This window comes from Leptonychotes weddellii, chromosome 5 (assembly GCF_054177405.1).
Source record: "Leptonychotes weddellii isolate Sample4059 chromosome 5, ASM5417740v2, whole genome shotgun sequence".
In the NCBI taxonomy this organism is placed as follows: domain Eukaryota; kingdom Metazoa; phylum Chordata; class Mammalia; order Carnivora; family Phocidae; genus Leptonychotes; species Leptonychotes weddellii.
Window position 1 is genome coordinate 58,584,209 of NC_138373.1, and position 12,663 is coordinate 58,596,871.

Here is a 12,663-nt window from a genome sequence, read left to right on the forward strand (position 1 = left end):
TTGGTTTCCTTTCTGTAAAGTGGAAAAAAAATCCCACCAATCTCACAGGAGTAGAGATAATATTTATTAAATACCAAATATCACATCTGGCAAATTTCTTCAATAACCAAGAGATATTATCATATCCATAAATATTAATCTAAAAATAAGGAGGGTGAAGAGGTTCTCTCTCGAACTGTGTTTCTACACTATGACCTGTCACTCGTACGGCAGGGACCTGGTCAGGGCAAGGGTGGGAAAGGTCTGAAGTGGGAGGCAGCTGAAGAGAATTCTGAGGCCTTTAACAACTTCTAGATATCTTGGCTTTTGTTTATAACATCCCTCGGCATGGCCACACTGGGAAAGTTTCCTTCCGATACAGATAAGCACATCAATCATAGACTTAATTATATTTGGGGCTGTTCAGCCAACGGTTACGTAGAGGGGTGCAACGTGAATAATCAATCATCGGAAAACAAAACCAAAAAGTTATGTTGGAAGAAGTTATTTAGAAGATTTGACAAATTAACAGCTAACCAGATAATTGAGAAAAGTCCAGACACTGTTAACTGAGTAAAATGACTTAGCCACAAACGTTTTTCAACTTCTACCCAAAAATAATGATTTACAAAAATGTAGCAACTGGAAAGCTTCTTGAACAACAACACAAAAGCACACTATGAATTCCTTTATGTCCAACCCATTGAGCCTGTTTAACATAAAGGGTCATGCTACCCCCCACCGAACATCAGAGCATGCTAGTGCAAATATGCTAATTTAAGGTAAAACAATTTATAATGGTTCTGGAGAAAGCAACAGAAAGAAAGAAATCCTCTTCCATGACCAATTGCTCACCTATATAGGTTCCACTGTGGTTACCAGCATATTCAGCATCTTCTGGATGGAGTGTAAAAGCATACAGAACAAAAGCCAAGAAATAAAGCAGAACAGTTAGAAGCCCAGCCACAGATGCAAAAAATAAATTACTTAAAAACAATTATGTAAAGCACAGCATAGAACAGCCCTCACAATGCCACTCTTAAACATAAAACATTGTGTTTTATATTTAAGCTTAAAGTAATGTTTTAAAACATCATGCAATTCATGTTTCAGCCTCCTTCAGAGGTTCCTTGATGCAGTTCCAAGAAAATTATAAAAGATCTGCCTACACTCCTTATACTTTCCATAGCTAAGAAAATTACAACACTTGATCCCCCAAAGTAAATTTATTTTTGTAAATCAGGCTCTTTGATAATATGTAAAATACAGCAATTACTTTGGCTCACTGGATTAGACAGAAAGGTTAAGATTAAGAGACATCCTTTCTTTGGATAGGAAGAAATTCTGTGTTGGGAAGGAATAAAGGCATACTATTTCTATTTTTATTTGGTTTTTGAGAAATGAACGGATGAAAACATTTTAAAATAAATGATGTGTTATTAATTATTTGTTGGAGTGAAGTGAAAACTGGGTTATGCATATCTTAAAAATTTAATTGTAGTGGGTACTTACTACTTTAGGCCTCTTATCTTCACATAAATATGCTTCTGGAACTAACAGCACAGCATGTGCTGATATCAGATAGTTGAGAAGATTCACCTGACATCCTTATGTTAAAATAAGGATGTCAATATAACCGAATAACACTGAGACTACCGACAGAGACAAAAACATGATGTACTGTTTCAGATCACTTTCTTTATTTCTGCTATACAAAGCAAAAATAGTGCAGTTCTCAAAGAGAGTCCAACCATGATTTTTGGTACTGTAACATCAAATGGAAGCTTGGATTTACAATAATCTTCTATAAACTACTTGCTATATTCAATCGAATCCACACATAGGTGTACTAAATAAAATTAGTAGACTATGGCAGGGAAGCTTTCATACATGTACCTTTAATTTCCTCTGAGAAGCACAAAGAAAATGAGAAAGGAAATGATTAAATGTGCAGAAAATACAATTAAAGTAAGAAGAAGATGCATCTGAGGGAGAAAAAAAAAATCCACCTACCACACTCAATTGTTTCCTCATCTTAGAAAAGCCAAAGGGGAAAAAATGTATTTTAAGTATTTCAAAATTATTAGTCAACATATAAACAGAATTCACGAAAAACTGCATTTTAGACTGCACTGTAGTCTTGGTCTAAAAAGAATGTATATACTAAAGCAGTAAAAGCACAAAGCCTTCATTCAGTTTATTAAATGCCCAAATGGGAAAAATAATAAGGGAAAAAACAAGTTTTTCAAAATAATACCTTCAATGGGGGATTATTTTCATAGGACATTTCTGTTTGTAAACTAATCTGTCTGTTTAACACTTAGGATACATACTTAGAAATAACCCTTAAAATGCCCTTAAAATATCTCAATACCCTGTAAAGTTAACAGTATTATCAACTTATTACACATATGAAATGAGTCAGGAAGAACTCTTTACTTCATTCTGGCTATATTATTTGCTAAAAGGTATTTTAAAAAAATAATTCTAAAAATTACTAATTGTTACTAATTGTTACTCATAGGAAAGAAATTTAAGAGTTATGTGTGACTTAGGAAACTCACCTTCAGTTAAAGGTGGAAAAAGAACTGGCAATTTAATAGAAGCAAAATGGAACCACAAATCAAGGTAGAACATTTTTCTCTACAAGACTTTGTAGAGCGAATAGGACTGATTGGGACAGTTTTTGGCTCACTTCTCTCTCCAAACTACAGAATGTCAGTCAAAGAAAACACTTAGGAGCGAGTGTGCACCACTGTCTTTTTATTTTTCCAAAGCCTATGGGTGCTCCAGCTGGATTGGTTCTATTTGAACATAATTCGCAAAAATGACAAGCAAATCATTATTATTTGGACTCGAATTGTGAGTCACCCAAGTTGTGAATTTATTTACACTCATTCCTTAGTAGCTCTGAAATGTCATGTACATCTAAGACAAATTATCAGAAAACAAACAATCAACTATGTGATACGGATTAGCCAAGCCAAGCAACTAGGCTTAGTGGAAATAATACAAGCAGTGTTTCAGATGGTTCAATCTGCAATCTCAGACACTCAACCATTATGTGGATTATTAAACAGAAGGTATATTTTCTGAAGGAACAATAGGACTGACTGAGTGTTGCACCATGATTAAAGAACCAGTGTCACGTACAACAGATGATAAAAGCCATCTCTCTCTCTCACACGCACGCACATAAGAAAAAAATTAAAACACCGAAGTCAATCCAGAATAAAAATAACCATCTCCATGTCACATATAGTATAGTATGTTTCATATTCTAATAAAAGGTTGTGAATACACTGTGTACGTTCTCAGAAGAATATTTTCCCCATGCTTTACGTAGGAAGAGAATGGTATTTTTTGCATGATAACCCACATGCATATATATCCAAGCCAGCAACATTCTTCATGGACAGCCGGTAGGAAAAGCAAAGAACACTCTTCCTTACACTTAGCAAGTTTGAACAAAGAGGAAAACATATAAAAGGGTGATCTCAGAAGACATTTGGGATAATTGCACGATTCTTAACTATATTTTTAACTAAGGCACTGTTCTGTGTACACTAAATGCATAAACTTATTGAATTCTCCCACCACTCTATGAAGCCAGTATGGTTATCTCCGTCTTACAGATGGGAATCAGAGGGACAGAGAAATGAAGCATTCTGGGACAGGGACCCACACAATCTGGCTCCAGAGTCTGTGTTTTTAACTACTATGCTATACTGTCACACCAAAATCACTTTTTAATTACTCTAACTTTACGCTAGGAAATGTACGTCGGTGGAGAGGTCAAATGAAGGAAGTTTCTTTCAAGTTTCCGGTCTACTCTCCACCACCTCCCAGCGTACAAGCCTCTTGACCCCTCCCCTGACACTTGACCCTCCCAAGTGTGTTTCTCCTGACTGGAGAGTCTGGGGGAGACTCTCCCCAGCCTATCAGGAGTCCACTCTCCACATCTTCAAGCCCTGAAGAGCAGGATGGGAAAATTACAAAAATCACAGAGGAGAGGACAACAAAGTCACAAAGAATAATTGTGGATGTCTTCAGAAAATGGAGTGGAAAGCTCTCATGAAGAGCATTTGATGAGCTTCACGTAACAGGACAGGAGGAACTTTTCTACACTGCCGGATGCTAGCTACTCGCAGCCGTGCAATGTCAGATACTCTTGACAAGTGGAGAAATTGTGTCTAAATAGGTATGATCGTATTTACGGGGGCAAAGTTAAATTTCCCACCCTAGAAACTGCTTTCTTATGCCTCCCTCTGCCCACATGCAATCTTCCCTACAAGTCTGAAATAACCTGTGACCATAGACCACACCCTTAATCCTTAATCAACTCTTTCTTACCTGCACAGCATTGGGTCCCCAAGACAAAAGGCAAGAGTGGGTATGGCTTAAAACCCTTCATATGGAAAAGCTAACAGCACAGACCCTGATAGTGTTTTAGAAGAACATTTTCAATTTATGTAAGAAGAACACAGTCTACTAAGATGAAAAGTGAGCAATAACAATTAGGCCATCACCTCAACCATCTCCTGACACAGTCAGACATACAATTTACAAGCCTAGTTCATCTGCACCTCTCTCCACACAATCTCTGAACTCTGGCATTTCCCAAAGAATATCAGTAAATATTAGGGGGGGGGAAAAACCCACTTTCAGTATTTTTTAAAACCCCATGTTTCTGTTAACACAAAATCCCACCAATATTAAGAAATATTTGACAGAGTTTTAGGCATACAAATTTAAACATAAGCAATCTACTTGTTAATTTCTGAATTAACTTTATATATGAACACACTAAATAAATACTGTTTAAGATGCTAGGAGAAAGGAGCTTACTCAATTTGAAAAGTTGTATTATAACAACCTGGAATGTTACATATATTATTCTCAAATGTTTGGCCTTCCAAAATATTGGTACCATGCAGAGCAAATTCATTTGTTTACTCAGTGTTTAAACTGTACTGTTGCTAGACTGTGATCTTCAATCCACAAAATGCCTGTCTTTGAATGAACTCGGTTATATGCTGTTTGAATGGCCACCTCTGGCTCCAGTTAAATATTTTCTTTTGTACCCACATGACAGCAGCCACAACTGGTTAAAATAGATTCTAAAATACAATATTTTGTATTTTTACCTTCTAATCTTTAAAAACATAAATCATACCTTCTGGACTTTTTTATTACAAAAATTCTATAAAAGCTATTTTGTAAAAGAAAAATTTTAAATTAATATTATTCAGTCAGCAGTATGAGATCTTTTAAGGTATTTATACTTTTGAGAACTAAAAAAAGAAACTAAGCACCATAAATAAAAATCATACTGGAATATTCTCCTATAAAATACACTACTTGAATAAGAAGAAGCTTTGTGGAATACACTGTAAAATTAGATTTAAATAAGTTCTATACTATTGAAGTCAAAGTTTTTAATGTTTGTATTATTAGGAAGACAAAAAACTTATGAAGTTTAATTTCAATAGAAAGGGAACAAACAATATTTTAATAAACCAAAGAAAATCATATCGCTTTTTAGATAAGGTTAGGTAATATCATATTGCTTTATATATGCAACTGAACTATAAAAAATAAGCTTTTTGGCAGAAAAATCATAGAATACTTTAAATTATATCGACACAAGAATTGCAAGCTGCCAAGTCGCTGTCATGAAAACTCCTCCTATATGTTACTTGAGACATAGGATACGCTTTTAACTCATTTCCAAAACACTTAACCTGTGTCTTTCATGTAATAATCTAAAAGTTGGTCATGTCAAAGAGAACCTATCAGACTTCTAGGCTGCTCTTCTGTTTCTGTTACTAATGTAAATCCATTACGTAAGAACCTCTCATCAGATGAAGGAGAAAGGGAGGGAACACAGAATTCTATTGCCAATTTCTCTGTTAGGTAAGCTATTCTTTGAAACAACAGGAGGAAGTGGGGATGAGTCCCTCTATCAAGCTTCTAAGATTCACTTATGCTTTAGTTTTAAGAGTTCATATTTTTTAGGAATGTTTAATTTCAAGATTGTTTGAGAAGCCTATTTTCTCAATCTGTACCAGATATGCCAAGATTCTTAAGGGGAGGAAATAACCAAGCATCAAAGATGAATACCACAGAGTTTTGCATGAAGATGCCAGTTTTAAGGCCTGAAGATGTCAGTATTATGGCTCCTGAATTTATCTACAGCTCTAGCACAAACATAAATGCCTTCTCCAATCCTTTTTGACTTTGATCTTGACATTGACTGAGCCCATAGAGTTCCAGAGCTTTTCCTCCATGCAAACTTTAGTTATGATGATTGTTGAGTCAAAGAGTAAAACCACAGTAAGTCAAGCAATTATTATGTGAAAAAAGTTAACTGGCTAATTTGATACATATTATTACCTGACTAAAGTCATTATTCTAAATTCATTGTTTAACACTATCTCCTAGGTTTTAAGAGCACTTGTAAAATTTAGTACAGAAAATTATCAACATGACTATTTCTTAATACCCTTATAAAACACCAACAAGACAGAATTATTCTTTTAAAATGTTTACATTAAATTAGAAGTGTTTCTTAAAACCTAGTCTATGAATTTTTATTCAAAGTCATATATATAAAAGATTTTATGTTAACTTTCTATTTTTCTTCATAGTGTTATTCTGTAATTTAGCAAAGAGCACGATATGGATGTCCTATCCTAAAAATCTAAGTACCAAATGTTGAAGTCCAGGAAGTGTTGGGTTAGATGGCCTTTGCAATTTATAAGGGTAGTTATGTAAAGAATCACTATCAGATACACAGATTATAGAACACAGTGCTTTTAAATAACTTTAAAAATGTTCAGAAGCAGTATAACAATTTTTGCATAACTTTGGAGTTCAGGGGTTTAGGAGACAACATTTAAAAAAAAAAACTTCAAATGGAATTTTTAATTCTTTGACAATAAAAGTACTAGCTTTCTATTTAAGCTTCATAGACATAGACTGTCTCTCTGAATAAGGCCATATTTACTATACACTAGTGATCTGGGTAATATTGACCCAATTTGGTTTTATTTAAAAATAGAGAACATCCGTATATGAGAACCACCAATACATCTCTCCGTGAATCAAGTCCAGTTTTCAAAAAATAGAAAAGAAGAAAAGGAAGGAAGTGTGAATGGGAAACAGTAAACATTCCTAAATGGTCTTCAAGAGGCAGAAAAAGCAAAAAAACAAAAACAAAAAACCTTAAAACATCCAGATAATGACATTTCAGTAATTTTGGAATAAATATTTCTTAGACTCAAATATTCAAGATTATCATATAAAAAACTCTGCATATTAACAGACAAAAATCACCCATTACAATTAACAGCTCTACACACGTGCATGCAGGCGTGCGTGCATGTGCATGCACGCGCACACACAAAATCCCTCTGACATTCACACACATTTATACTGAAACCAGTTTGAGGAGATCTATTAGAAAGACAATATACCCATTCCGAGTAGTTGTTTAAAGCAGCACATTTATAAAAACAAATAAATGAAAATCCACAACTATATCAAACTGGACATTTCTAAGTTGCCTAAGACTCAAACAAATTGGGAGCATGGATCCAGATTCGAGTAGAATCACATTGATTTCCTTTTCAAGTTACACACACTTTATCCCACATGCACCAAGTGTGCAGGCCCCCAATTTAGAAATCCCTCCAAGAGCAAGTCAGGTGGATGCCTCAGAGCCCCTGCCAGCAAAAATTCATCACACTTAAAAACAATGCAAACTTCTGGTTAAACTGTATGCTTTCTGATGTCACAGTCCATGTGGCATTCCATGACAAGTGTGTTTTCCTTCTGCCCAGACTTAACGGAGCAAGAACAAGCAGGCTTTTGAATCAGTGCTCCACTTGAAGTATTTGCTTGCTTGTGAGATTTATACTCGACTGTAGCTTGGCTCTCTTATAATGTAATTCCTGGGCTATACACGTCTACAAACTGACAGAAATAACAGGAGATGTGAAAAATGCAACAATACTAAAACCAGATGTTGGTGTAAAATTCCAGGACCATTTATTTGTGCATTTCGCCTTTTAATGTACAATCTCTATGTTGAAAACAAAAGGCTTTTTTTTTACTCTTAAAATACCTAGAACCATGAAACGTTTAGAGGAGATGAAGTAGAAATTTATGGGATGGGACTTGACAGGAGTGAGGGGGTGGGGAGTAAAAGAGAAGCTGAGAGAAGGGGAGTATGAAGGAGAAAAAGAATGCGCCCAAATCCACACTATCTTCTTTTCAGTAATCATACCTCATCCTTTTCCTGTTCTTACTTTGTTTTAATCTCATCTTGTAACGACTCCAAACAGGCGAGTTAAAGATCAGTTAAAGATATGATTTCTGGTTAAGCAAGGAGTTAAGAAGAACAGCAACTCTTCTTAGGCTCAATTGCCTTTGTGCCCAAGAAAGTGGTAGATTTTCCCCTCCTAATTTTACCAAGAAGTGTCTTACCCAAACCTTCTAGCTTTGGAGAAATAAAAGAGTTGCATTTGAGGTTACATTTATGAAAACACCTACATTCAGAAGTCAAGGAGAGTAGTGTTGCTAGTTAGTTTCTTAAAGTGTGAGTCATGGGTTTATCATAAACAACCGCAAACACCCCTTTCTTCAAAAGATTCACTTTAATATTCTACTGTGAGTTTCTTATTTGGTTGCCGTGAAATGATGATCCAAAAGCTATCACAAGGCACTACGAGCTCTCGTTGTCCCACAAACACCTGCTTTAATAGTCAAAAATAAACAGCAAGATTTGGTTACTCTGCATTTTTATTAACAAACTTACATGATTTCCTGTTGGAAACTTTCAAGGGCTGAACTAATATTTCTGGTCGTCTCAGAGCCAATCTCCTGGGGGAAAAAGAAGGTCAATGCCTATCAATTTTCAGTACAGATCCAAGATTAATATAACACCAAAATATTAAAAGTCCCAAGGGGGGAAAAAAAAAGGGAAGCCAGGGGAAAAAATGAGCACAATGCAATCTATTCAAATTAAAAAATAAAACCTCTACTTTCAGAGTTTTATAAATCATCCCCACTCCAAAATCACTCTTCATTCCCCCCCATCTTTCACATCAATACAGTTTCAGATATTAATGTGCTATTTTTCCATTTGCTTCATAACAAAAACCGAGTATGACCTGGTCCTGTCATATTATTTTTGGTCATTATTCATCCTTACTTAGACAAAACAGAAATCCAAACCTGAGGGATAAAGGATTCTAAAGCAAGGTTTTAGTGCTCATTTTATCACAACTCTCCTCGAGTGATATTTTGCAGAGAACAAAAGGTCATTTGAAGAGAGACTATGATGGCGTGCCAGGAGCTCACCTTTCCTGGAAATGCTTTGAGGGAATCAAGCCTGCCCTGGGATTGGCATCACCTGCGTGCTTTGCTTGCCACCATGTTGCATCATCTTGGCTCATAATCTGAAGAATATCTCCCTTTTTGAAAGAAAGCCCAGCTTCCTTACATGGAATTGCTTTATCCTCATTAGGGTCATAGTCAAAGAGGGCTTTGATAAACATCTGGAAGAGAGTTTCATTTAAAAGGAATAAATATAAAAAGTAAATGTGAAAGGGCCAACATTCTTCTCTGATTTAAGGATAATTTTTGTTTAAAAAAAGGATAATTTTTTATTTTATTTTTTAAAAGATTTTATTTAATTATTTGTCAGAGAGAGAGAGAGCACAAGCAGGGGGAGGGGCAGAGGGAGAAGCAGGCTCCCCGCTGAGCAAAGAGCCTGATGTGGGGCTCGATCCCAGAACCCTGGGATCAAGACCTGAGCCGAAGGCAGACGCTTAACTGACTGAGCCACCCAGGCATCCCTACCCCCCCAAAAGAATGATTTTTTATTTATTGATTTTTTTTAAATGTTTTATTTATTTATTCATGAGAGTCAGAGAGAGAGGCAGAGGCAGAGGGAGAAGCAGGCTCCCCATCTAGCAGGGAGCCCGATGCGGGACTCGATCCCAGGACCCCGGGATCATGACCTGAGCTGAAGGCAGATGCTTAACCATCTGAGCCACCCAGGCGCCCCAAGAATGATTTTTTAAAAAGAGAATATGAAAATGAACTTACTGAGACAAAGAGGGTATGTATTAGATGGGGAAACATTAGCGCCCTTCACTGCCAAAACAAACAAAAAAGGTTGCTTAAGGAATGATTACCTTGCCTTCTTTAGATGGTGTCTCCTCTTTGATGCTGGGTATAATCTTAAATGTAATTGCTCCCTGAGACTGAGCCTGATAACAGAGGAAAGACTTATCAGAGAACTTCTAGAGCCAGGGGGAGGGAAGGCAAAATAGGCAGAAAAGGGAATGATTCTGAAAATTTATAAGCTTGGGGTTTCTACTCTTAGATAAACCAAACTGAGAAAACTATTTTTGTAGAAATTCCTGCAATATGAGAAAGCACTCAAGTTTGTCAAGTAAGTTAAAAAACACTAAACACTAAATCCACTTTTACCTCCTGTGCACTTTCAAAATGCTGATGAATGTATTACCATCCATGTTGAGCTACTTCAGAATAGAAACACAGAATCTGCGGAATGCCTTATACAGACAACATTACAGATGATGTGCAAGGTTCAGACGATATTTTTAAGTATCGGCATCCACGTTTTTAGGAACAAAATACCTGTACTGTCAGCAATGCAGTTATATGATTCACTATCTACAATATATATACATTCACCGCGATGCTAAGCAGAAAAATATAACGAAGAACATTCACTGCTATTATATTCTGGTTAGTGAGTAAAACACCAAATGTAATAGATTAATTAAAAGATGAAAAGATTAAGTACCTATTAATTTAATGAAAGCAAGCGACAACAATACAGGCCATTCTTTTCCGACCATCTCAGACCAGAGCGGATGTCCCTTTCACATACTCTCATGTCCTTCTCTGTTTCTCTCTTTCTAGCATTTCTCACAACTGTACAAAGTAATCATTTATACAATTCTTTCTTTTTTTTAAAGATTTATTTATTTATTTGAGAGAGCAAGAATGAGAGAGAGAGAGAGAGAGCACATGAGTGGGGGAGGGTCAGAGGGAGAAGCAGGCTCCTTGCCGAGCAGGGAGCCCGATGCGGGACTCGATCCCGGGACTCCGGGATCATGACCTGAGCCGAAGGCAGTCGCCTAACCAACTGAGCCACCCAGGTGCCCTATACAATTATTTCTTAATATCTGTTATCTCTGCTAAATTTGAAGCTCCACAAAAGCACTAAGTATCTGGCACATATTTGAGAGGAAGGAGGGAGAAAAGAAAAGAGGAAGATGTGATCAGGCAGAGGAGAGGAAGGAGGAAGGAAGGAGGGAGGGAGAGAGAGAGAGAGAGAAGGGAGAATGGGTAGCTATCTCTGAGGTGCACTATCGTAAACAAGGGCTCTCTTCTGGGGGGAGGTGGGAGGGGAGGTCCTGATCTGTATTGTTTGCCAATGTCCATGGACCACAGCCAACTTCCATTTACCAGTGTGAAGTCCCTGAAAGCCCAGTTGGGAAAAGCTGCATAGAATCAGCTCTTGCAAATGTAAGGAGCAGCTCCAGGACAGCACAGAGACTCAAGTAAAATGGGGCTTTAACAGTATAAGTATCAGAATTTTATAACAGGAGTGATTTCAAAAGGGTAATATCACTGTTATTACTTATCATAAAACAACTGACAAATCTTATTAAGAATTTATATAATACCAAACTGCATAGGTAGAGAGAAAGCAAGTCTTCTCTATGATCTCCTTCCAGTCTACTAGTTTGTGTGTGTATGTGTGTGTGTTAATGTGTGCAAAGCCCTTAGAACAAGGTCATTAAGGGCTCAACCACTGTTAGAATTACTAGTATTAAGTCATATAGGTCTACCAGCCATTGTGACTCACATCATGTGGATGAATGATTAGTCAATCAATGCAACCTTCTTGCTATTTCTAAATATTTTTTACAATCTTGCTTATATCATACACTTTCCAAATTATTTCTGACGGGTGAATTCCCAACAACTGAATTTCTTGATTAAAGGGTATGCAAATTTAAAATTTTGATGGTTTCAGATAGCCATCTCAAAAGGATCTACTAAATTCATCCCACCACTGGAAACATATGAGTACAGTTATGTGCCTAGAATCGGCTGACTCTAGCCATTATCAAGCTTTCAAATCCCTCCAATCCAATATTTTTCAGTCATCATGTTTTCTTTTGTAAATTTTTCTATAAATATTTTTTCTCTTATTGATTTTTATGAACTCTCTACACATTAAAATACCTTCTATCATATATATGGATAATATTTTTCCTAAGTGTCATGTGTCTTTCAAGTTACATATGGCATCTTTTCCTATAAAGTTTTTAATTCTTACAATCACCTCAGTTATTTTTCTATTTGAATTTCACATCAAGTTTAAAAAGTCTTCCTTTAGGGCGCCTGGGTGGCTCAGTCGGTTAAGCAACTGCCTTCGGCTCAGGTCATGATCTCGGAGTCCCAGGATCAAGTCCTGCATCGGGCTCCCTGCTCAGCAGGGGGTCTGCTTCTCCCTCTGACCCTCTTCCCTCTCGTGCTCTCTGTCTCTCATTCTCTCTCTCTCAAATAAATAAATAAAATCTTTAAAAAAAAAAAAAAAGTCTTCCTTTATTTTTTTGATTTTTTAAAAAC

At 36.4% G+C, this 12,663-nt stretch overlaps 1 protein-coding gene across 2 annotated transcripts in view; it reads right to left on the reverse strand.

Annotated features, from left to right (window-relative positions):
* MPP7 (MAGUK p55 scaffold protein 7) overlaps positions 1 to 12,663 on the reverse strand; it is a 114,671-nt gene that overhangs the window by 72,608 nt on the left and 29,400 nt on the right. For both annotated transcript variants that reach the window (XR_014145507.1, XM_081820788.1), the window contains exons 5-7: positions 10,185 to 10,259; positions 9,346 to 9,542; positions 8,801 to 8,865 (exon numbers count right to left, since the gene is read on the reverse strand). Coding sequence is in view for 1 of the 2 variants with exons in the window: in XM_081820788.1 (XP_081676914.1) it covers positions 8,801 to 8,865; positions 9,346 to 9,542; positions 10,185 to 10,259 (337 nt within the window). In the remaining variant the exon portion in view is untranslated. The remainder of the gene's footprint in view (positions 1 to 8,800; positions 8,866 to 9,345; positions 9,543 to 10,184; positions 10,260 to 12,663) is intronic.